General features: G+C 51.3%; 1 protein-coding gene across 1 annotated transcript; it reads right to left on the bottom strand.

Moving 5' to 3' along the window:
• Window positions 1-2,291: 2,291 nt before the first annotated feature.
• Window positions 2,292-7,234, bottom strand: LOC109738345 (trihelix transcription factor ENAP2). Its single transcript, XM_020297446.4, has 2 exons — window positions 6,098-7,234; window positions 2,292-2,594 (listed from the first exon to the last, which is right to left on the bottom strand). Exon 1 carries the CDS (start codon window positions 7,074-7,076, stop codon window positions 6,126-6,128), a length of 951 nt encoding a protein of 316 aa, XP_020153035.1. The 5' UTR covers window positions 7,077-7,234; the 3' UTR covers window positions 2,292-2,594; window positions 6,098-6,125.
• Between the last annotated feature and the right edge of the window lie 18,683 nt (window positions 7,235-25,917).

Genomic DNA, 25,917 nt, shown 5'->3' with positions numbered 1-25,917 from the left:
TCCCAGTTTGTGCTAGCCTTTTTAAGGCAAACTTGTTTAACTTATGTCTGTACTCAGATATTGTTGCTTCCGCTGACTCGTCTATGATCGAGCACTTGCATTCGAGCCCTCGAGGCCCCTGACTTGTATTATGATGCTTGTATGACTTATTTTATTTTTAGAGTTGTGTTGTGATATCTTCCCGTGAGTCCCTGATCTTCATCGTACACGTTTGCGTGTATGATTAGTGTACGATTGAATCGGGGGCGTCACACTCTGGTGTACACATATGTGTGCTTGTGTGACAGCCAGTGGATTGTCTCACCAAAATTCGGTGATAGCGGGTGGTTGTGAGTATCTCTATGCTCTGCAATATACCATTCGTTGTCCTCTGCTCATAGCATCCTTATTAGAGCAGGGCACTCGCAACGACATGACCTTGTGTTCTCAACACATGTTTGCCCTGCGAAATGGTTTCATGAAAATTCTGTGAGTTACTTAATTTTGTCGACACCACATGCAAGACACGAATCTGAATTTTATGTCCCAGCACAAAAAATAAATTTTCTCACACTCACCGAGCAACCACAAGCTATTTCCTACATGCATTTGGTCCTCTCCACATTGAGCCCGCTCTTCCCATAACGAATGCCAAATCCCTTCTCCCATGAGTACAAACTGTAGAAGTCATACGCCTCACCCACTGAGTCGAATGTTGTGCCGATAACTGGTGTGATAACATTGTCGGTTGTGTTCTCATCATAACTCCGCACAGCCTTCTCGAACGCACTGATGCGGTTTGGAAAAGGCGGCCTGCTCTGTGCAGCAGCTCCAATCCTGAGCCTGCAAACACAGCCACCTTCATAACTTACCAACCAGGATTCACTAAGCATGCCCCCACTACTATATTTCAAAATGCATGTAAATTGAAGCACGATTTAAGAGTACTTCATACCAATTTGATTCCTTAAATCCAATGGTTGTACCAATGAAATTTCATTCCAAATAATTGACTGCAACTCAGTGCTTGTTCTAAATGGTAAGACTTCTCGCCCTCACAAAATCGATGCTTGTTGTAAATCGAAGCAAGACTAAACTACTTCACACCACATTGACTCATTCTGAAATACTTGACTCCAATTCGATGTTTTGTTCTAGATGCTACAATTTCCCTCCTCACAGCATCGTTCTCTGTCTGACAGAACTAACCTCTTATTCCATCCTGGTGCCCGAGGATTCATCTTCCCAGTAGACAGCTCCGTCGACGATGGCGAGCTGTCCATCCTAACAGCCGCCGATGGCTTGGCTGCCAGAATCTGCGCATCGCCGTTGGCGGCCGCGCGCACATGCCCCACGGCCTCCTGCTCCACCATCATCTCTACCACCTGCGGCACCGCCGGCACATGCGCCACCCCCGCCACAGGCGGCGGTACCAAACTTTCTCCCACCTCCTCCTGGAAAGTGGATCTGATACAGAGCAAACCATGTTCTGTCAAACTCCAGATCAAGGGCAATGAGATTAGCAAGGAGACCGTGCGGGAAGAGAAGAACATACGAGCATACCCGCGTATAGGCTACATCAGAAACTCCCTGGGTGGTCGCCGGCGGCGATCCTCCTCCTGATTCTCCAGCCGCCAGCTTCGGGGAAGAAGGGACTTTTTTTTAGCGAAGGGGAAGAAGGCACTAGACCACGCCCTCAATTCATGCCCGAGCCCGCCGAACGGAAAGCGAAAATCCTGGGCCACGGATCAGATGGGAACGGTTGATCTGGTCCACGGCCCACCTCATCTGCGGCTGACGGACAGCAGCACGCCCGTTACAACAAGGCCCACCAGCCATCTCTGCCGCGTACGTACTCGTGCACAGTACACATTTTCTAGCGATTCTCTGGCGGACGTATAAAAGAATGGCACACATCCAGATGAGCTATCCAACGCGCAAGATAACGAGCTCATTTGAGCTCGCGCACAAAAACTCCACGTTCATACTGTACTTTTGTAGGGCTGAATTACCTGTTAGCTTTGTCGTGTGTAGTTTCCAGTTTGACGGCTGGCTTATCTGCATCTGCCCATTTTTTGGTGCCAACTTACCATGCCACAAGCTTGAACAATGATCGTTCGGGAATAATTACTTGGTAAGGCAGTTAATTACTCAACGCCACAAGCTTTACAAAGAATATGTGCAATTTGCACCAACTTTAAATCAGAGAAAATAATAAGCGAGACAACAAGGAATCAAAGACTTGAAAAAACAACGAATGACTCAAATCTGGGCAAGTACAGCTGCAAACTAGCACTACAAATTAGCCAAGCTTATATTGGTCAAATCACATGTTATTGATCCATATTAATCTTCATCCACGTGGTGAAAATACAACAATTAAGTACTCACTGATATTTTGTTCAGCTTCACACGAGTGATACAAAAGATAGTTATACAACAAACTACACAGGGTGTCGACAGATTGAGTTAAACTCGGATATCTGACAATCCTAATATCTAACATTACCAATCGTAATTAAGGCTACCGGATCCAACTATTGACATGAAATCCCCATTTTGTGTCTGAAACACCTTGTGGATCCAACTATTGACATGATATCCCAGCTTTGTTCCTGCATCGCGGAGATTAAACAAGTCATCTTCCATGTTCAAGTTCTGGACTGTTTAAATTCTAGTACAGGATAGAAACCAACATTCTATTAATCTGGATAAAACAATGTGACTAAACCACGTGTGCAAAAAGATAAGGACCTTTCATCTTGTTAAAAACAAAAATATGGACATGGCATATTATTGATAATATTATGACAATGATGTGGGATTTTCACTGCAACAGGGACTTCCATGAATTATTTGGTCAACATCCAACATCCAGAAGTTAGTAATAGTACTCCAACTTGTTGTATTAATGGTACTCACCAAAAGTTAGGAATTATAATCGACTACTTGTACATATGTTACAGAAGGGTGTGGTAATAATAGATAGTTGCAGTTCATGACACCAACTAAAAGCTACTCACAGGGATGCATTCAAACATGTCAATCATAACCACACCAAGCAACAAGCTCCAAGGCTCCATGCAAAGTTGGAACTTCTATTCTAGTTTCCAAGTGACTCCCAACCAAAGATAGAGGTAAACTAAGTATCAAACATAAAGGAACAGGAGGCACAGTATTTCAACGTGCATACAGAAGTAGTAGCACTCCAACAGAAAAAACTGTATTGAAGAGTGAAACTAAATAAATATCCATGTGTTTGTTGTGAAATCACTAGATAACAGAGTATAGCTCAAATTTCAGATACGCACGTACTGCTTAGAAAATTTCTAATTTTGTGGTAACTTGTAAACAAACACACTCAGTCTTTTCCATTTAAAGTATGGAAACAAATAACCAGCTTGCGAAGAGGACTTATCCGTCTTTCCGTCATTAATTTTCTGAAGCATCATTTGACAAAAACTGAGGTGACAAACTTCTCAAGAAGATACTATCTTGAGTACTCGTAATGAAGTACCCCCTCCGTCCCAAAATTCTTGTCTTAGATTTGTCTAAATATAGATGTATCAAGTCACATTTTAGTATTAGGTACATCCGCATCTAGACAAATCTAAGACAAGAATTTTGGGACGGAGGGAGTATAAACAAATGACAGCCTCCATGCTGGTGCTCCAAGATGCAATAACATACGTATATTGTGATCTTTTCTAGAACTTCATTTTCTTCACGAATACGGTTGTAAAGGGGAAGTGCATATTTCGGTAACATTAGGGCCGTAAAGCAAGCTCAACGAGTGCCATCTAGGCATAGATAGAGGTCGTAAGATTCAGAGTGTGCAAAAGAAGGCCGACAAGATATGCATATCGAATCTTTCATAGTCGAAAGCCGCAAACACAAGTCAACTTATGACCTAGAAATTCCAATAGTCCTAATATCTTTCCTATATCTCAAATAAAGTCCTGGTGGTGGTGCACGGTAATCGGTGCGCTCTGGCTTGTTGGGGTCGCCGTGCGGTTGGGCAGCGGCGTGTGGGCCATGGAGTTGTTGGCACGGTTGGCGGTAGCAGTGGCAGCGGCGTGCGTCTTTGATGGTGGTGGTGTAGGGGTGCCGGAGCCTCGGCTAAAAACACAGCTCCACCTTGCTTGCCATCAACAATGGCGGCGCCCATGGGCATCGTTCCCCTCCTTGGAGGCGCTGTTGTGGGTGCTCTGGCTCATCTCCCGCTATCAAGGGTTTAGTTTCTCTGAGCGAAAGCTCGAGTTCCAGGTTTTTGCTGGAGCGGGCGACCGTGGCGTCCTCATCGCTTCCTCCTTGGAGGTGCCATCTCAGGAGGCCATGGCCTAGCCAGATGAGCTTTTGCCGCGCTGAGTTGTGCTGACAGCGTTCTGTCGCATGGGTGACTAAGCCATCGGCTCGGTTGTTGTGCGGCCTTGGGGCCGGTGTGGAAGTTGTAGCGATGGCTCCTGATTTCGTCATCTAGTGAATGGTGCCGACGCTGGTCCCTTAGGTGGCAGAGTTGCCTGCTGGCTTGTTGCGCGGCCTCATAGCCGATGTGGAAGTCAGAGTAGTGGCTCCAGATTTCATCTTCATGGGAAGGCTGCCGGCTTTGGTCGCTTGGGTGGCAGTGTCATGGGCCGGCCGGGTGCCCGGCCTCAGGGCCGGCGTGTGTGTGTTGCTTAGGGTCGTAAGTTGGAGCGGCAGCTCCAGATATGGTTGCGGTGTTTTAGGGTGCCTTCTCTGGTTACTACTGTGTGGCCTTGAGGCTGATGTGGATGCCACCAGAGCGGCGGCTCCGGAATCTGCCATTGCGTTGTGGGGTGTCGTCTCTGGTCACTTGGGTGGCAGAGGCGCTGGCTCGTCTGGTGCGGAGCCTCGGAGCTGGTGTGTGCGCGTCTTGCTAATGTATCGGTCTTCGGCCAGATTTCCTTATTAACTGGTCAATTCTCTTCTTCCTAATGAAAAGGCAGAGCTCTTGCCGGTTGCTTGAAAAATATCTCAAATAAAATTTTGAATAACTCGATGGTACCAACACAGATCTAACCTAGCATATATCTCCAACAACTCATAGCTGGTCTCATTCTCCTATAACAATGTAGGCAGAGCTCTTGCCGGTTGCTAGAAAAATATCTCAAATAAATTTTTGAATTACACGATGGTAGCAACGCAGATCTAACCTAGCATATCCTATATACCTAAGAGATTCATCCCCACTATCTTATTTATCTTGACATGCAACCTAGCCACATCATCATGTAGGTCCACCAAATAGTTCATCACCACTAACTCAATTATCTTAACATGCAACTATGCTAACTCACCATGCCACCATGCATGCCCCACTAGATTTAATTCTCTCAACATGCAACTATGCCAACTCACCATGTCATTATGCATGAAAGAACTCACATTAACATGCACCATGCATGCTACTCATAATCAATAAATATTCTACAAATATATAATAATATAGTGTATGTATTTTAGTTTCTATTCTCATATTGCTAATACAAATACTAAAGTTTCATACTGCCAAATCTTATAGAAATAACTGCATCCAATCCCCGCAGCAACGTGCGGGGCATCATCGCTGATCTCATTCTCCTATAACAATGTAGGCAATTTTAAGGCAAGGTTTGGTACTTCAACATATTTCCTTATAATTACCATAGTCATTGGCTGCTGTTGGTGACATCTAAATCATCAATACACTAAGACAATTAGATGTGCCTTCTCATAGGATTTCATTTTCCTTGCACGGACCTAACATCAACCACATTATAATTCTCCTAGCATGCTCCTTCTAATATATGTGGATACAGATTATACCTCAAACAAAATTTCGAACAAATCGTAAATGCAGGACCTTACAAAATAATGTCATATCAAGGCTCAACCGCTCAGGACGCTAACATGGGTGTATAACTAATAGACCTATCAAGTACAGCTGGTCACATCTATTTTACTTTCTTGAATGATGTGTTGAGTTCTCTATATGAAATTAAAGATAGGCGCCCACCATGATAAGCCATGAAGCATGAGGAATGCAACATAATCTAAACACAATGCTATGGAACATGATTTGGCCCACAATTTGTCATATTGGATGAAATGAACCAACCTCATTTGCTGAACTTGTACGTGCTGGGCTAAGGAGAAGCATCCAAAGCGCCATTGTTCTGCTCCTCAACACCATTGTGATCCTCTAATCTATTGTTAACAGCACCCTCCTTTGCATCCTCCTCCTCAAGACTCGCTATCTCCATTTGTGCCTTTTCCAAAATCTCTCTCCGCCTCACCTCAAGGTCCCTTTGCATATCCTTCCGCATACGTTTCAACTCCGCCATGTGCTGCCTCCTGCTACTCTCCACTCTCTCATAAACCTCCCTAAGCCTATGAATTGCCTCTGTGAGAATCGCAAATTCCTCCCCCTGCACTGCGCCAGCCTCATATGTCTGTTTTCCCCTCAATTGCGCATCTGGCACTGAATTCCCTGGTACCACTTTGCTACATCCAGCGAGCACAAGCTCCCCGACGTCCACCCCCCACGAACGGCGTGGCACTGGATGCGTGTCACGGCGCCGCGTCACGAGAGGAGTTAGTGGCGGCAGTAGTGGCGGCGGCGTCGGCGTCGGCGTCGGTGGGCACATGACGGACAGCATCTTGTCGAAGTATACCCATTTGGAGGGCGAGGGGTTGCTGGAGCGGTGGGCAGCCAGGCGGGACCTCTCCTTCTCCTTCCGAAACATCTTCCTGAGGGTGTCGATGCGGTTGCGGCACTGCGACTCGGAGAAGTATCCCGCGGGGCGGGAGGCGGCGGCGGCTACGATGCGGGAGACCTCGAGCCACTCGTCGGCGCTGAGGCTGCGGCGGCCGTCGCAGGCGAAGCGTTCGCCCCAGGCGTCGAGGAGCGCGAAGGTGGACTCCTCCGTCCACTCAGGCGTCGTGCGCGGGGCCGGAGCTGAGGGCGCAGAGCGCGGAGCGAACTCGAAGCCGAGCGCATAGCGGTCGGTGCGGCGACGCTTGGAGCGCGGCGAGGGGGAGGCACCGGAGGAGGAGGGCGAGGCAGACGGGGAAGCGGCGGCGGCGTCGTGGTCCATGTGCTGAGCTAGGGTTTGGGCTGGAGCTGTTCGGCGATGTGGATTGGCCGGAACGATTGCGAGTCCGGCGAGGTTAGAATTTGGGAGTAGTACGATTTTTACGCATACATCGCCCACTAGTACTTCAACGGAAAATCTTGTGCCCGTCAGATTGGAGATTGTGCGGGCAAGATCGCGAGGAAGGAAATCCTTTTGGAAAGGACGCTGCTAGCCGTCGGTCGACCGATCCAAATTTCCGCCTCTTGTCATAGGATCTTTTTTACTGTAGTCATTTGATTCTCGTCCCGTCAATCCTTCATCTCTCACGCATGTGCATTATGAGTCAACGTAGTCACCGGCAGCCCCATCGGACACTACCATCACTGTAGCTCGTAGTTCGGCCTCATCGCCCACCGCTCTCACTGCAACTCGTAGCTCGCTGCACTCGTTGCAATAGCGATTGTCCGCCCTCGCCGCTGGTAGCAGTTGGTCGCCCTCGTCGTCGGTTGTGGCTCACCGTCAAGTCAACGCACTTGATTGTGACCTTTGCAGGACTAATCACGCACAGCATCCTCGACGCCAGACATCATTGCTGCAGTACCACACACTCCCCCTTACAACCATGTCGGTCGTCTCGCAGCCATGGTCGTAGCATACACATAGTCAGCTTCAGCATTGTCACGCTCAATATGTGATTCTATCCGAAAGGACTTGAAGGTCCCACCAAAAATAGAGCCGCATATTGAAGACGTTTTTGTAAGATGGATATCATTACATCGTACCATTACATAATAGAGGGGATACATACAAAAGCATACACTTGCCCCACAAATACATCGAACATCATACATAAGAGCAACATCCGACTACAGATGAAACACAAACAAAAAACTCAAACGACATCCACCTTGCTAGCCCAGGCTGCGGACCAGGAACCTAGCCTCCTGATCAAAGCAAAAGAAGAAGCGGAAGAAGAACTCCAAACAATCAAGCATCGCTCTCACGTCAGATCATCGTATTACATGTACCTGCAATTGTTGTTGTAGTAATCTGTGAGCCACGATGACTCAACAATCCCATTACTATGGTTATCAAGACTAGGAAAGCTTAATGGGTATGGAATGGATAAGTGGTGAGGTTGCAGCAGCACTAAACATTGTATGGTGGTTAACTTACGAGTACAAGAATAAGAAGAGAAACTACGCAAACGGTCGCAAACTAGTAATGATCAAGAAGTGATCCTGAACTACTTACGAGTCAAACATAACCCCGCCGTGTTCTCTTCTCGACTCGCTCGAAAAGAGACGGTCACGGTTACGCACGCGGTTGGTGTATTTTAATTCGGATCTGGTGTCAAGTTCTCTACAAACGAATATTAAAAATTTCCATCTGCCACGTAACCGCGGGCACGACTTTCGAAAGTTTAAACCCTGCAGGGGTGTCCCAACTTAGTCCATCACAGACTCTCACGACCAACGAAGGAAAATCCTCCTCCCGGAACAACCCGATCAAGCTCGGAATCCCGGTTCACAAGACATTTCGACAATGGTAAAACAAAACTAGCAAGACCTCCCAACGTGCCGACACCCTGATAGTAGCCGCGCGTATCTCGTCTCAGTCCACGATCAGATGGGTCAAGCTACGAGTAAAACCAGACCTCGAGTTTCCCCGTGGTGGCCCCGCATGCTGCCCGGTTTGGACCAGCACCTTCAGCACTCACCCCCCTGTATTATGTGGAATTAAGAATCCTCGGGGACGCGACCCCCTATGACAATTAATTAATTATCAGTATTATTGTGTTGGCAAATGTTTAAACCAATGTTGGGCCTTGCTGGAAGAGTTTTATTCAAAGCAAACTGTCAAGGGGGCCCATAAACCCCGACCGTGTTAGGAACGCAAAATCAAGGAACATAACACAGGTATGACGGAAACTAGGGCGGCAAGAGTGGACAAAACACCAGGCAAAAGGCCGAGCCTTCCACCCTTTACCAAGTATATAGATGCATTAATTAAATAAGAGATATCGTGATATCCCATGATATCCATGTTGGGCAACCTGAAACTGCACCTGCGGTAAGAGGGGCTGAGCAAAACGGTAACATAGCCAAACAATGGTTTGCTGGGAGGGTGAAAAGGTTAGAGGCTGTCAAGGACCCCTAGACAACCAACCAGTGGACCACATTCGTCAAGCCCCATGACGTATTCAAGATAGAATCTTCCGAAGACTTGACGCATACTCCAAGGTACAAATGCAATCTTCTACAAGTGTCTATATAAGCCGAGGGGTTTAGACCGCAGAGGCGAACTCATTCACATACGACCTCGAGGTAGATCAACCTATACTCTGTCCCCCATCCATAATCAATACAACAGATTAGGACATAGGGTTTATGTTGGGGAAACGCATTATTTCAAAAAATTTACCTACGGTCACGCAAGATCTATCTAGGAGATGCATAGCAACGAGCGGGGAGAGTGTGTCCACGCACCCTCGTAGACCGAAAGCGGAAGTGTTTAGTAACGCGGTTGATGTAGTCGAACGTCTTCGCGATCCAACCGATCCAAGCACCGAACGTACGGCACCTCCGCGATCAGCACACGTTCAGCTCGATGACGTCCCTTGAAATCTTGACCCAGTTGAGGCCGAGGGAGAGTTCCGTCAGCATGACGGCCTGGCGATGGTGATGATGAAGTTACCGACGCAGGGCTTCGCCTAAGCACTATGACGATATAACCAAAGTGTGTAACTGTGGAGGGGGGCATCGCACACGGCTAAGAGAAGACTTGGTGTGCCTTTGGGGTGCCCCCCTCACACGTATATAAAGGGGGGAGGAGAGGTGGCCGGCCCAAGGGGGGCGCGCGCCATGGGGAGTCCAACTAGGATTCCCAATCCTAGTTGGAATCCCCTTCCTTCCAAGAGAGGGAGAGAGAGGGAAGGAGGAAGAGGGGAGAAGGAAAGAGGGGAGAAGGAAAGAGGGGGCGCCGCCCCCTCCCTAGTCCAATTCGGACTGGCCATGTGGGGGCATGGCCTCCCTTGTGGCCCTTCTCTCCTTTCCACTATGGCCCATGAAGGCCCATAAACTTCCCAGAGGGTTCCGGTAACCCCCGGTACTCCGAAACTCATCCGAAACGACCCGAACCATTCCGGTGTCCGAATGTAACCTTCCAATATATGAATCTTTACCTCTCGACCATTTTGAGACTCCTCATCATGTCTGTGATCTCATCTGGGAATCCGAACAAACTTCGGTCATCAAATCACATAACTCATAATACAAATCGTCATCGAACGTTAAGCGTGCGGACCCTACGGGTTCGAGAACTATGTAGACATGACCGAGACACATCTCCGGTCAATAACCAATAGCAGAACCTGGATGCTCATATTAGTTCCTACATATTCTACGAAGATCTTTATCGGTCAAACCGCATAACAACATATGTTCTTCCCTTTGTCATCGGTATGTTACTTTACCGAGAGTCGATCATCGGTATCATCATACACCGGCAAGTCTCTTTACTCGTTCTGTAATGCATCATCCTGTAACTAACTCATTAGTCACATTGCTCGCAAGGCTTATAGTGATGTGCATTACCGAGAGGGCCTAGAGATACCTCTCCGATACATGGAGTGACAAATCCTAATCTTGATCTATGTCAACTCAATAAACACCATCGAAGACACCTGTAGAGCATCTTTATAATCACCCAGTTACTTTGTGACGTTTGATAGCACACAAGATGTTTCTCCGGCATTCGGGAGTTGCATAATCTAATAGTCTGAGGAACACGTATAAGTCATGAAGAAAGCAATAGCATAAAAACTAAACGATCATTATGCTAAGCTAACGGAAGGGTCTTGTCCATCACATCATTCTCTAATGATGTGATCCCGTTCATCAAATGACAACACATGTCTATGGCTAGGAAACTTAACCATCTTTGATTAACGAGCTAGTCAAGTAGAGGCATACTAGGGACACTCTGTTTGTCTATGTATCCACACATTTACTAAGTTTCCGGTTAATACAATTCTAGCATGAATAATAAACATTTATCATGATATAAGGAAATATAGATAACAACTTTATTATTGCCTCTAGGACATATTTCCTTCAGTATCCCACTTGCACTAGTCAATAATCTAGATTACATAGTAATGATTCTAACACCCATGGAGTCTTGGTGCTGATCATGTTTTGCTCGTGAGAGAGGCTTAGTCAACGGGTCTGCAACATTCAGACCCGTATGTATCTTGCAAATCTCTATGTTTCCTTCCTTGACTTGATCGCGGATGGAATTGAAGCGTCTCTTGATGTGCTTGGTTCTCTTGTGAAATCTGGATTCCTTTGCCAAGGCAATTGCACCAGTATTGTCACAAAAGATTTTCATTGGACCCGACACTAGGTATGACACCTAGATCGGATAGGAACTCCTTAATTTGCTGCTTCCGAAGCAGCTATGTACTCCGCTTCACACGTAGATCCCGCCACGACGCTCTACTTGGAACTACACCAACTAACAGCTCCACCATTCAATATAAATACGTATCCGGTTTGTGACTTAGAGTCATCCGGATTAGTGTCAAAGCTTGCATCGACGTAACCGTTTACGACGAGCTCTTTGTCACCTCCATAAACGAGAAACATATCCTTAGTCCTTTTCAGGTATTTCAGGATGTTCTTGACCGCTGTCCAGTGATCCACTCCTGGATTACTTTGGTACCTCCCTGCTAAACTAATAGCAAGGCACACATCAGGTCTGGTACACAGCATTGCGTACATGATAGAACCTATGGCTGAGGCATAGGGAATGTCGGATGTGGGGTTCCGGCAAAACCCTTAAGGTTCGAACTCTGGGGTGCACGTGGAGTCTTTCCCTCCTACCGATCCACGCCCTAGCTCACTAGATCTCGCGAATGAACTCGACGAACTCGCAACACAGGAAGACACGAGATTTATACTGGTTCGGGCCACCGTTGTGGTGTAATACCCTACTCCAGCGTGTGGTGGTGGATTGCCTCTTGGGCTGATGATGAACAGTACAAGGGGAAGAACAGCCTCCTGAGGTTGAGGTGTTCTTGTGCTTGCCGAACTTGTGTGAGTGAGGACTCGATGCCTCTACTGTGGTAGCTAGCTCTACTTATATAGGCCCTGGTCCTCTTCCCAAATATTGAGCGGGAAGGGAGCCAACAACGGCGGGCAAATTTGAAGGGGGACAGCCAGTACAAGCTATCCTGACAAAAGTGGTCTTCGCCTGCGAAAAGCTCTGGTGGTGACGCCGTCTTGGGCTCCACGGTGACCTCCGTCCTACCGTCCTTCTGGTCTTGGTCTCATTGCACCGATATGGCAACCTTTGCCTGATGCCTCGGTACTCCTCGCCTGCGCTGGCCTCCTTAGCACCAAAGAGGAAACAAGGACGCTGCGCGCGCTGGCGCCCGCCTGGCGCCCGCCTAGTCTCGATCGTCATGGCTCACGTCACGAGAGCTTTGTGAGGTTTGCCCCGCCTTGATATCTCTGCTCCTCGTGAGCCCGCCTGGCTAGGCCACTCCTGAGGAGGTCTTGCGTCGTCCGCCTCGCGAGGGTCTTGAATGCTTTGTTGATGAAGATGGGCCGGACGGCCCGCTGACTTAGCCACGCCGTGGGCCGCAGGTAGGCAAGTTTGGGGACCCCCATTCCCAGAACGCCGACAGTAGCCCCCGGGCCCAAGGTGCACTCGGGCTTGGCTTCGCGGCGAAGCCAAGGGTGAAGTACGGAGCGCCGCGGGCCCTAAAATCCTGCGGCCTCGGTTGACACATGGCGGTTGATTGGACGTGGGCGTCTCCGCTTCCCCACGCTGCCTCGGCAACTGCACGACTTGACAAGTCCCTGCGACATGCAAGGAAAACCATCATTACCTGTGATCATGGGAGGCGCCGGTTGGCCTTCTTTTGCTATAAATGGGGAGGGGGGCGGAGCCCCCGTCGCCCATCTCTTCTTTGCTTGTTTTCTTCTTCCTCCTCGCTCCACCACCAGTTGCAATGGCGCCTATCAGAAGGTTCTCCGCTGAAGAGAAGGGAAAGGCCCCGCGCGATGATCCGGGACCGCTCCCGCCGAAGAAGAGATCGGTCCACCGCCGTGATGAAGCGGTGATGTAGGTGGTGACGAGGCCTTGGTGCGAGTGGCCTCCTCCAGGGTATTCTCTACCCTTGTATGCCCGAGCCAAGGGCTCAGGAGGACGGAGCGACGAGCGTCGTCACCCGCGCCATGCCCGTGGTCGCCGCGCCACGGCAACATGCGCTGTCGCCCCTGGAATCCACGCCGTGGACTCCTCGCGTGAGCTTGTTCTATGGGCGCTGATGCCTCCATGCTCTTGGATCCGCTTCCCGCGGTTCTTCTCCAACGTGATGTCGCCAAGGGGGCCTCTCGAGCTCTGGTTGCAGCACGCCGACTGCAGTGCTCCGGCGACCGGAGCAGAGATCGAAGCGGTCCCCACCGGCAAGATCTTCATGACTCGCGGCCGGGGCGAGGTCGCGCGGGTCTATCGTGCGAGGGGCGCCCTCGCGATCCACTTCGAGTACGACGGCGCCTCCACGCTCTACTTCAAGGTCTTTGATGCGGAGGGCCGCCGCCTGGAGTGCTGCTCCGGAGAGGGGCGTCGGGCTGACGCGCGCTCCTCTCGCGGCCACTCCAGCAGCAGCAACCCTTGGGAGTCCAGTAGCTCTCCTGAGCTCTACGAGACTCCGGAGACGAGCGACGACAGCTACGTGCCCCCGAGCTCTCGCCGCGCTCGGGGCAGAGCCGCGGCGTCCAGCCGTCGCCTCCGCTGATCTGGATGGGGTTGGCGCCGGCCTCCCGTGGCCCACTATTGGTGATGGCGTCCGCCGCGGGTGGGTGTAGATAGGATCCCTCTTAGTTCTAGCTTTTGTTCCCTGCGAAGAATCATGAAGTACCCCGCGGGGGCGTGTAAAGGGTCTGTAATGTCTTTTGCGCTCATCTTCCCTGTTGCGAAAATTTGGTGAACGCATGTCCCGTTAAGGCTCGGTCCCCCCTTTCTTCCCTCGCGATAGCTTGTTGCTCTACGCTGACAGGTCCCGGTCCCCAGGCGGGCTACATCCGTCGCTGGCATGCCAGGTCGCGTGTCGTGGTCAAGGCCAGGAGGTGTGTGGCCCGAGGTCCAGTAAGAGCCCCTAAGGCGCGATGCTCAGGAGGTCCCCCTTAGCGCTCAAGCAGCCATGGTAAGGCAAGAAAGGGAGTTAACGTGGCCGCAACGGGGTTGCGGCGAGGGTGACCCTTAGGCCCCAACATTTAGCTGATCCAAGAGCGGGACTTATCTTGTCGATTTCGTGGCGATTCCTGGTGGTGCGCTAGGCCTGCGCGCCAGCTTGTGCGGCATAGCTAGGTCGGACCCATACGAGTTTCCCTCCTCCCATGCTCTCCTTAGTGCTCTACGTCCTCAGGTCCCGGCCCTCGAGCGAGCTCAGCCGCCGCTGGTATGCCAGGTCGCGATGCCGTGGTCAAGGCCAAGGGGTGAGGGCTGGAGAGCCGGTAAGAGCTCCTGAGTCGCAATGCTCAGGAGCCCCCCTTTCAACGCACAAGCGAATTGCACGAGAGAAAAGGAGACTCGCGGTGCCGCCTGCTATCCTCCTCATGGGATCCCTGTGAACAGGCACAAGAAGAAACACGGTTTGCCGTTATAGCTGCCAGCCTACCGCTGGTTGCTCTGAGATGAGGTGAAGGCACTAAGGGCCTGGTGAGGTGACGTGCGCGGGGCGTGCCGCGAGCCAGAGCTCGACCGCTCAGATTTGTCGACGTGGCAGGGATGGACTCATGCACCAGCGCCGTGCCTATGAGGAGGCCCCGTGGGAGGCGATGATTGAGCAGGTGATATCCGTAGGCAGGTTAAGCAGGGAAGGCAAATCAGCTTGGGTAAATGCAGGAAGATACATGCCACTTGGTCCGGCCCGAGCGGCTTGGGGATGATGCAGCCCGAGGGGCGCCCCCCAGCAAGGTAAGCTAAAGACATAAGCAAAAGGGATACATGCCACAGGGACGGACCCATGCGGCCTGGGAATAATGCAGCCCGAGGGGCGCTCCTAGCTAAACGAGCTTGGAAAATGTCACCTGGTTCTGTAGACGAAGTAGAGTTGGTGCAGCTGAAGGCGTGCGTCGAAGGAATGACTCTTCACGAGCCACCGGGGCCCTGAGCCTCGGGAGGCTCTGGGGGCTCGGGAGGTTCCCCGAAGACCGTCTCCATCTCTTCCAAGACAGCGTGGTACCTGGCCTCCTGAGCCGCCAGGACATGCCGCATGTTGCACTGATAGGCTGACGCCACGCTCGGCAAGCCGAAGGGCATGCGAACGTAGCTGTGTGGTGGGCCCTCGCAACGGCCCACACGCGAAGGCCAGAAACACTCCTGAGATGTGGCCCTGTTGAGCCCTGGGACGTCGATGCAGACACGCAGCCCAGCATCCTCGCCTGGATGGGGAGCTGCGCCTCATGAGCAGCTGTCGCCGCGCACGGCTCTTGTGTCTTGCAGTTCCTGAGTGGTCTTGGTGATGAACTCCTGAGTGGTGGGCACTCCTTGCCCTGTGTTCTCCTGAGGGAAACGTGCCGTGAAGCACGCCTCCAAGTGGTGCCCAAGCGCCTCCCTCGTGAGGTTGGCAAGGTCTGAGGCCCTCCAGAGGAGAGCCCCCGAGCCCTGCCCGAGGAGGGCGCCGGGCGCGCCTTCCTATGCGATAGAGGGAGGCGCCCTTGCAGCGGGTGCTGATCCTGACGAGGCTCCGGCTGCGTCGCCGCCCTCCTTAGATCCTGCTCGGCGCAGCTGCTTCTTCTTAGGGATGGCCTCCGGAGGGCCCTCACTCCTGCTGTCGGGGTCGTTGATTGCTGCAGCTTGGAAGGCGCGCTCGAGGGAGCACACTGCATCTCTCTCTTCACATGGGACCGTGATGATTCCGCCGCTTCCTGGCATCTTGAGGACGTTGTAGCCATGGTGGGTGACTGCCATGAACTTGGCCAGGGCTGGATACCCGAGGATGGCGTTGTACGGCAGGCGGATGTGCGCGACGTCGAAGTCGATGAGCTCGGTGCGGTAGTTCTTGCGCTCTCCGAAGGTGACAGGCAGGCGGACCTTCCCTATCGGTGTGGTGGAACCGTCGATTACTCCTGAGAAAGGCTTGGTAGGCTGAAACTGCTCATATGGCACTTGGAGGTTGTTGAACGTGTCGACGGACAGGACGTTGAGCCCTGCGCCGCCGTCGATGAGGGTCTTGGTAACTTGCACATTGCTGATGACTGGGGAGCACAGCATCGGGAGGGCGCCAGCGGTGGCTGCGCACTTGAGCTGATATGCCGAGTTGAAAGTGATGGCGCATTGGGACCACTTGAGCGGGCGCGTGGCCTCGAGCTTGGGGAGCACCGCGTTCACTTCGCGAGAGAACTGTTTGAAGATGCGCTGAGAGGCTGGGGCCTGGGCGCCGCCCAAGATGCAGGCGACTGCACGCGGCTCCTGGAAGCCCCCAGCCCCCTTGTCCTGATGGTGATCGTCGTTCCTTCTTGGTGGCGGCAGCGGGGGAAGACCGGCGTTGCCCTGGGGGCGATCCTCACGAGGCTGGTCCCTCCAGGCACCCTCGCGAGGATGGTCCTGCCAGCGGTCCTCACGAGGCCTATCGCGCCACTCCTGGCGTGGGCCATGGTCGTCCCAGCGTCCGCCTCCACGTCCTCCTCCACGGCCGTAGCCCCGGTCGTTGCGCTCGGGGCGTCGACCGAAACGTCCCTCGCGAATGGCTCTGAGCTCTTGACAGTCACTGGTGTTGTGGGTGTTCAGATTGTGGAAGGCGTAGAACGGTCGGCTATTCTTGGATGACTCAGGCTGATCTCTGCCCCGCTTGGTGTCGGGCTCCGCTGCTAGCACTGCTGCTTCCTTGCGCTTCACGTCCTTGGCCTTGGCCTTCTTCTCCTCTGTGCCCGTAGCTGGCAGCTCGAGGAGAGAGAGGCTCCCCTCCTCAGCTCTTGCGCACTTGGTCGCCAGGTTGAACAGCTCCTGAGATGTGCACAGCTCCTCATGGATAGCGAGCTCTTCCTTCATCTTGACGTCACGGACGCCGTCTGAGAACGCGGAGATGATGGCCTCGTCCGTGACCTTGGGGATCTTGAGGCGAGTGTTGTTGAAGCGCTGGATGTACTTCTGGAGGGTCTCTCCTGGTTGTTGCTTGATGCGGCGCAGGTCACCCGCGGCCGGTGGGCGGTCGCGAGTGCCCTGGAAGTTGGCGACGAAGCGGTCGCGCATCTCATCCCAGGAGGAGATCAAGTCGTGCTGCAGGTTCAGGAGCCAGGAGCGGGCTCCATCCTTGAGAGCCATGGGAAACCAGTTCGCCATGACTTCCTCATCGTTGTTGGCCGCTTTGATGCTCAACTCGTAGAGCTGCAGGAACTCCGCGGGGTCGGCGGTGCCGTCGTAGCGAGGAGGCAGATCCAGCTTGAACTTGCCTGGCCAGGCGACGCTACACAGCTCGGGGGTGAAGGCGTGGTAGCCAACCGTGGTTGCCGGGGCCCGCCTCGGAGGTGGAGCTTGGTCTTGATGAGGTCCGCGCGGCGCCGCTGCAGGCGGCACGGTCTTGACGAGGCGGCGCGGGGAGCGCAGGTGCAGCTTCTCGCGGCCAAGAGATTTCTTGGCAGCTTCTCTCTTCGCGCGCGGGCGCCGGACGCGGGGGATCACACCTTGGGGCCGCGCGCCTTGGCGCTGTCTTGGGGCAAAGGTGGTGGAGGCGCGCCATGAGCCACGTCGCCTGTGGCTGGCAGAGGGTGAGGCAGAGAGGGGGACGGTGTCGAGGAGCCCCCTGCGGCGCGGACGAGCTCAGCGACGCGGTCGAGCCACTCCTCGTAGAGGTCGTCAACCGGGCGGTAGCGCAGGAGCTCGTTTGTGGCGAGGAGTGTGGCCCGCGCCTCCATGGGAGCGCGGCGTGCGTGAGACGAAGAACCGGCCGGGGTCAGCGATGGAGTGGCGGTGCGGCCATCCTGCCGCACCGATGGATGCAGCGAGGACGCTTGCTGCTCGTTCCCCGCCGGGCCGGTGGCGGCGTTGGCGGCGGGAGACGAAGAACGACGAGGTGGCCCGCCGACGGGAGCCGTCTGAGCAATGCGGGCGGTGAGGGCAGCCCGACGCTCAGCTCGAGCACGGCGAGCGTCCGCCATGAAGACGACGGAGCGACGAATTGATGGAAGGGAAGCTACGGCGCACCCCTACCTGGCGCGCCAAATGTCGGATGTGGGGTTCCGGCAAAACCCTTAAGGTTCGAACTCTGGGGTGCGCGCGAAGTCTTTCCCTCCTACTGATCCACGCCCTAGCTCACTAGATCTCGCGGACGAACTCGACGAACTCGCAACACAGGAAGGCACGATATTTATACTGGTTCGTGCCACCGTTGTGGTGTAATACCCTACTCCAGTGTGTGGTGGTGGATTGCCTCTTGGGCTGATGATGAACAGTACAAGGGGAAGAACAGCCTCCTGAGGTTGAGGTGTTCTTGTGCTTGCCGAACTTGTGTGAGTGAGGACTCGATGCCTCTACTGTGGTAGCTAGCTCTACTTATATAGGCCCTGGTCCTCTTCCCAAATATTGAGCGGGAAGGGAGCCAACAACGGCGGGCAAATTTGAAGGGGGACAGCCAGTACAAGCTATCCTGACAAAAGTGGTCTTCGCCTGCGAAAAGCTCTGGTGGTGACGCCGTCTTGGGCTCCACGGTGACCTCCGTCCTGCCGTCCTTCTGGTCTTGGTCTCGTTGCACCGATATGGCAACCTTTGCCTGATGCCTTGGTACTCCTCGCCTGCGCTGGCCTCCTTAGCACCAAAGATGAAACAAGGACACTGCGCGCGCTGGCGCCCGCCTGGTCTCGATCGTCATGGCTCACGTCACGAGAGCCTCGTGAGGTTTGCCCTGCCTTGATATCTCCGCTCCTCGTGAGCCCGCCTGGCTAGGCCACTCTTGAGGAGGTCTTGCGTCGTCCGCCTTGCGAAGCTTGGCCCCTCGCGAGGGTCTTGAATGCTTTGTTGATGAAGATGGGTCGGATGGCCCGCTGACTTAGCCACACCGTGGGCTGCAGGCGGGCAAGTCTGGGGACCCCCGTTCCGAGAACGCTGACAGGGAATGACTTCCATTTTCTCTCTATCTTCTGCAGTGATCGGGCATTGAGTCTGACTCAACTTCACACCTTGTAACACAGGCAAGAACCCTTTCTTTGACTGATCCATTTTGAACTTCTTCAAAACTTTATCAAGGTATGTGCTTTGTGAAAGTCCAATAAGCGTCTTGATCTATCTCTATAGATCTTGATGCCCAATATATAAGCAGCTTCACCGAGGTATTTCATTGAAAAATTCTTATTCAAGTATCCTTTTATGCTATTCAGAAATTCAGTATCATTTCCGATCAACAATATGTCATCCACATATAATATCAGAAATGCTACAGAGCTCCCACTCACTTTTTTGTAAATACAGGCTTCTCCAAAAGTCTGTATAAAACCATATGCTTTGATCACACTATCAAAGCGTATATTCCAACTCCAAGAGGCTTGCACCAGTCCATAAATGGATAGCTTGAGCTTGCACACTTTGTTAGCACCTTTTGGATCGACAAAACCTTCTGGTTGCATCATATACAACTCTTCTTTAAGATATCCATTAAGGAATGCAGTTTTGACATCCATTTGCCAAATTTCATATTCATAACATGCGGCAATTGCTAACATGATTCGGACAGACTTAATTATCGCTACGGGTGAGAAAGTCTCATCGTGGTCAACTCCTTGAACTTGTCAAAAACCTTTCGCAACAAGTCGAGCTTTGTAAACAGTAACATTACCGTCAGCGTCAATCTTCTTCTTGAAGATCCATTTATTCTCTATGGCTTGCCGATCATCGGGCAAGTCAACCAAAGTCCACACTTTGTTCTCATACATGGATCCCATCTCAGATTTCATGGCCTCAAGCCATTTTGCGGAATCTGGGCTCATCATCGCCTCCTCATAGTTCGTAGGTTCGTAATGGTCAAGTAACATGACCTCGAGAACAGGATTACCGTACCACTCTGGTGCGGATCTTATTCTGGTTGACCTACGAGGTTCGGTAGTAACTTGATCAGAAGTTTCATGATCTTCATCATTAGCTTCCTCACTAATTGGTGTAGGAATCACTTGAACTAATTTCTGTGATGGACTACTTTCCAATTCGGGAGAAGGTACAATTACCTCATCAGGTTCTACTTTCCTCCCACTCACTTCTTTCGAGAGAAACTCCTTCTCTAGAAAGGATCCATTCTTAGCAACGAATATCTTGCCTTCGGATCTGTGATAGAAGGTGTACCCAACAGTTTCCTTTGGGTATCCTATGAAGACACATTTCTCCGATTTGGGTTCGAGCTTATCAGGTTGAAGCTTTTTCACATAAGCATCGCAGCCCCAAACTTTAAGAAACGACAACTTGGGTTTCTTGCCAAACCACAGTTCATATGGTGTCGTCTCAATGGATTTAGATGGTGCCCTATTTAACATGAATGCAGCTGTCTCTAAAGCATAACCCCAAAACAGTAGCGGTATATCAGTAAGAGACATCGTAGATCGCACCATATCTAATAAAGTGCGGTTACGACGTTCGGACACACCATTATGCTGTGGTGTTCCAGGTGGCGTGAGTTGCGAAACTATTCCGCATTGTTTCAAATGAATACCAAACTCATAACTCAAATATTCACCTCCACGATCAGATCGTAGAAACTTTATTTTCTTGTTATGATGATTTTCCACTTCACTCTAAAATTCTTTGAACTTTTCAAATGTTTCAGACTTATGCTTCATCAAGTAGATATACCCATATCTGCTCAAATCATCTGTGAAGGTCAGAAAATAACGATACCCGCCGCGAGCATCAACACTCATTGGACCGCATACATCAGTATGTATTATTTCCAATAAGTCTGTTGCTCACTCCATTGTTCCGGAGAACGGAGTCTTAGTCATCTTGCCCATGAGGCATGGTTCGCAAGCATCAAGTGATTCATAATCAAGTGATTCCAAAAGCCCATCAGCATGGAGTTCTTCATGCACTTTACACCAATATGACCTAAACGGCAGTGCCACAAATAAGTTGCACTATCATTATTAAACTTGTATCTTTTGGCTTCAATACTATGAATATGTGTATCACTACTATCGAGATTCAACAAAAATAGACCACTCATCAAGGGTGCATCACCATAAAAGATATTACTCATATAAATAGAACAACCATTATTCTCTGATTTAAATGAATAACCGTCTCGCATCAAACAAGATCCAGATATAATGTTAATGCTTAACGCTGGCACCAAATAACAATTATTCAGGTCTAAAACTAATCCCGAAGGTAGATGTAGAGGTAGCGTGCTGACCGCGATCACATCGACTTTGGAACCATTTCCCACGTGCATTGTCACCTTGTCTTTAGCCAATCTTCACTTAATCCGTAGCCCCTATTTCGAGTTGCAAATATGAGCAACAGAACCAATATCAAATACCCAGGCGCTACTACGAGCATTAGTAAGGTACACATCAATAACATGTATATCAAATATACCTTTCACTTTGCCATCCTTCTTATCCACCAAATACTTGGGGCAGTTCCGCTTCCAGTGATCAGTCCCTTTGCAGTAGAAGCACTCGGTCTCAAGCTTAGGTCCAGACTTGGGTTTCTTCACTTGAGCAGCAACTTGCTTTCCGTTCTTCTTGAAGTTCCCCTTCTTCCCTTTGCCCTTCTTCTTGAAACTATTGGTCTTGTTAACCATCAACACTTGATGCTCCTTCTTGATTTCTACCTCCGCAGCCTTTAGCATCGTGAAGAGCTCGGGAATTGTCTTATCCATCCATTGCATATTATAGTTCATCACGAAGCTTTTGTAGCTTGGTGGCAGTGATTGAAGAACTCTGTCAATGATACTATCATTAGGTAGATTAACTCCCAGTTGAGTCAAGTGGTTGTGGTACCCATACATTCTGAGTATATGTTCACCGACAGAACTATTCTCCTCCATTTTGCAGCTATAGAACTTATTAGAGACTTCATATCTCTCAATTCGGGCATTTGCTTGAAATATTAACTTCAACTCCTGGAACATCTCATATGCTCCATGACGTTCAAAACATCGTTGAAGTCCCGATTCTAAGCCGTAAAGCATGTGTGACGCCCGGATAATTAAGCTACAACAATTCCCTACTGATGATGCCACGTCACCTCTATCACCGGAGTTAATCTCGGGTTAGTTCAAAACCGATTCAAATTCGAAATTTAATTAAAGGCAAACAACAAAACTTTTCAAACATTAAAACTAAAATGTTCGAGTTGTGCCAAGTAATGCAAAGTTAATTATGGTGAGGGAACCACACTTTAATAAAATGTTTAAATGTTCAAATGGTAATAAACAGTAGCAAAAACTATTATTTAAATACTTTTAGATATTAAATAATTATGAAAATATTTTATTTAGGTGCCAAAGTTATGTGGCAGTAGTAAATATAGTAATACTAATTCGGGAACCATTTGTGTATTTTATAAAACTATAACCATTAAAGACATAAAAGCAAACAAAAAAGACAAATAAATAAAAGGAAAAGGAAGAACCAAAACAAATAAAAAGGAAAAGATACAACCCTCCCCTACTGGGCCCCTGGCCCATATAGGCCAACCAGGCCAGCCGATCGGCCCAACCCCGGTTTCCCCTTATCCCCTGTAACCCTAGCTACCACCTGTTGAGGATATAACCATTAGAGTCACCCGCCCAGGAGGGGCCGGGTTACATCATAATGGTCATCACGCGAAGCCCAGTACCAAACTTGAAGACGGCGGGTCAATAATGGGCTTAAGACCCGGAGATGGCTTAAGGCCCGTAGTGATAACCGCCGTTATGGTGAAACTTGTAGTGTAAGGCACGAATAGTTAGGAGTCCGAGCCGGACACTGTTATGAGCCGGCCGGGACTCTGAGAGCCGCTGGGCGTCAACCTCTCTATATAAAGGGACGACCCGGCGGCGGGTTAGGGACAAGCAAGACCAAATCGATAACCAGGCAGGACGGTTTAGCTCCTGGTCATCGAAACCCTAAGTAATACCAATCAACTGGACGTAGGCTTTTACCTTCACCGTAAGGGGCCGAACCAGTATAACCCTCGTGTTCCTTGTCCCGTTTAACCCCTTTAAGCTTCCTAGCTGCGATGGCTCCACGACTATGTCCTTGCACGAGGACATCTGCCGTGACAATTCCACGACAGTTGGCGCCCACCGTGGGGCCAGCGCACAATGGATTTGAGTTCTTGAAGGGTAGCTTCGAAGGGCTCAAGGGGTACGCCGTGGGCCGGATGACCAAGAGTCGTCGCAGCAAGCTCTACATCGACGATGCAAACTGGGGCCCCGACGCCGGCTCAATCGAGTACGAGTACCGGGTCCCCTTCGGCGGAATCCATGTCTTCATTGGCAAGATTGGTGAGCCGGGCCCTGAGCCGGACCACTGCGCCGATCTCATCGAGACGGCTCAGCGTGCACGACCCGCCCGGGCTCTACCTAGTTTGTAGCATGCTTTCGTGGGATGTGTCCATGGAAGACTCTCTAGAGGATCTGGATCTAGTGATGAGGCGGCCGCCGGCTCTGACGGCGAGTCGTCTACGGATGAGTCGAACTCGTTGTATCAACTTCAAGATGGCAGGCTCAGGGGTTGTTCCGATGGCGACAGCATTCCGGATCCCTTTGAGCCGCCGAGCCGGGTTGGAATCTTCATGGCCGGCGCACAACCGGTTCAAAACCCCGCCGCCGGGTCAGGAAGCCCTGCGCCCTCGCTGGCTCAGGTACTGATGGATCTCACAGACAAGATGACGGTCCTGTTGACCGCTACGGTTGCCCCGGCGGATCAAGTTCAGCATGACGCGGAAGTGGCACAGTTAAAGTTGGATCTAGCAAAAGCCAAGGAGGATCTAGCGGCGGAAGGGATCAGGATGGCTGCAGAGAGGGCGGCTCTCGACGCCCAGACTCAGCTGATTCAGGCACAGTCTTTCCGGCTCACGATGGATCAAAACGCGTCCAATGAGGTCATGAGAAGGAGGCATCAGAAGGCCCAATCTCGACTCCCTCCGGTTTACGATCCTCGAAACCTCTTCAACACGCCGGGTGCAGGGCCTAGTAACCTGCCAGAGATCATGGCGCCCGGGGCTGGAATGCCTATTCAGCCCCAAGTGATGGGGCCTCCCCGGGTGAACGCTACCCCGCCTCAGTACGTGCCAATACCGCCGGGTCATTATGCCAACCCGTTGGAAAACATGGTCGCTGCGGCGGCGCGACTGGCGGCTCTCCCAATTGAGGGCGACTCTCCGACGGCGGTTGAAACCCGCCGGGTCAGAGAGCTTATTCAAACGGCTCTGGCGCAACAGGAGACATACTCATATAGCCGGGACAGGATTCATTCAACCCCTCGTCCAGGCCGGAGCCCGAGTTATAGCAGGCATATGGTCTCAGCGACCGGCTCTAGCAATGTCCGACACCGTGATTTGCCTCCAGGCCACGGTCCGGCTCATAACGGAGCCTTTCACGCGGTAGACCAAGACAGAGCACGGCAAGAGGCGGAGCAGGTGCCTCAGTTGACGGCTTACCAGCCACCCCCGGCTTATCCGACGGCTTCCATCGACGTAGGTATACCTATGAGGTCTGGAGGTGTTCCTTGTCTGGTGCCGGCTCTCCGTAACGAACGTCTACCCAAGGATTTCAAAGGGCCAAGGAAAGTCCCTAATTACATAGCCAATTTGCAACCCGGGGCATGGATCGAGAGTTACGAGATGGCTATGGAGTTGCTGGAGGTCAGTGAAGCGGCGATGGCCAAGTACTTCACCATGATGTTAGATGGGACTGCCCGCACTTGGTTGAAAGGGCTGCCACCGAATTCTATCGGGTCTTGGGCTGAGCTAAAAGCCCGGTTCATCCAAAACTTCAAAGATACCTGTAGGCAGTCTATGTCCATTGTGGATTTGACTAACTATAAGCAGCAGGAGGGTGAGTCTACAACCCATTGGGTTCGCCGGGTCAAAGAGATAATACATTCATCTGATAAGATGGATGCCGGCTCTGCAGTCTTAATGTTGGAGCAGAATTGTCGTTTCATGCCCCTGAAGATGAAACTCGGGCGGCTTAAGCGCGATTGCAATGATATGGGTACGCTGATGGCGGCTCTCGTCAAGTACGCCAACTCTGATAGTACCAAGGACCCCGCGTCGGATGATGAAAGGACAGGGAAGGGAAAGAAGAACGGCAATGGCAAGGGTCCTCAGCATAACCCGGCGAACCAAGGAGGAAGCAAGCGTAAGGCTGATGGCAGCATAGAGTTTGTGGCCAACGCTAGCTCACAGGGTAACAACCAGCGACGTAAGGGGAGGCCACCTCCCCGAGCCGGCGGGTCTGGCCCGACGCTTGAGCAGTTGTTGAATGAGCCTTGTCCAAGGCATGGCTCTAGGGAGAAGCCGGCTACTCATCTATGGAAAGATTGCGCAATCATGAAAGCCTTTAAGAATTCCAATGCTTTTAATGGCAACAATGGCCCGAGCGGCGGCTCAGGTGCCAGCGGCTTTCATGGCCCGGGCGGCGGCTCAAATTCCAATCCTCAGAATGTTCAAGGGGGCTTTAATCAGCAGTCTGACCAGGGTCATCAGCAGCAGCAGGGGGGATACCAGACCAATCCAAAGCAGCTCAATGGTGGACAGTATCATGTGTTTACCACCAGTTTGTGCAAGCGAGATCAGAAGCTTCATAAGAGGGCTGTGAATGCTGTTGAGCCGGCGGTCCCACGCTATTTAAGATGGTCTGAGCAGCCTATTGTGT

This window comes from Aegilops tauschii, chromosome 3 (genome assembly GCF_002575655.3).
Source record: "Aegilops tauschii subsp. strangulata cultivar AL8/78 chromosome 3, Aet v6.0, whole genome shotgun sequence".
Taxonomy (NCBI): Eukaryota; Viridiplantae; Streptophyta; class Magnoliopsida; order Poales; family Poaceae; genus Aegilops; species Aegilops tauschii.
The sequence above is the reverse complement of the archived record's forward strand: the minus strand, read 5'-3'. Positions and strand labels throughout refer to the sequence as shown.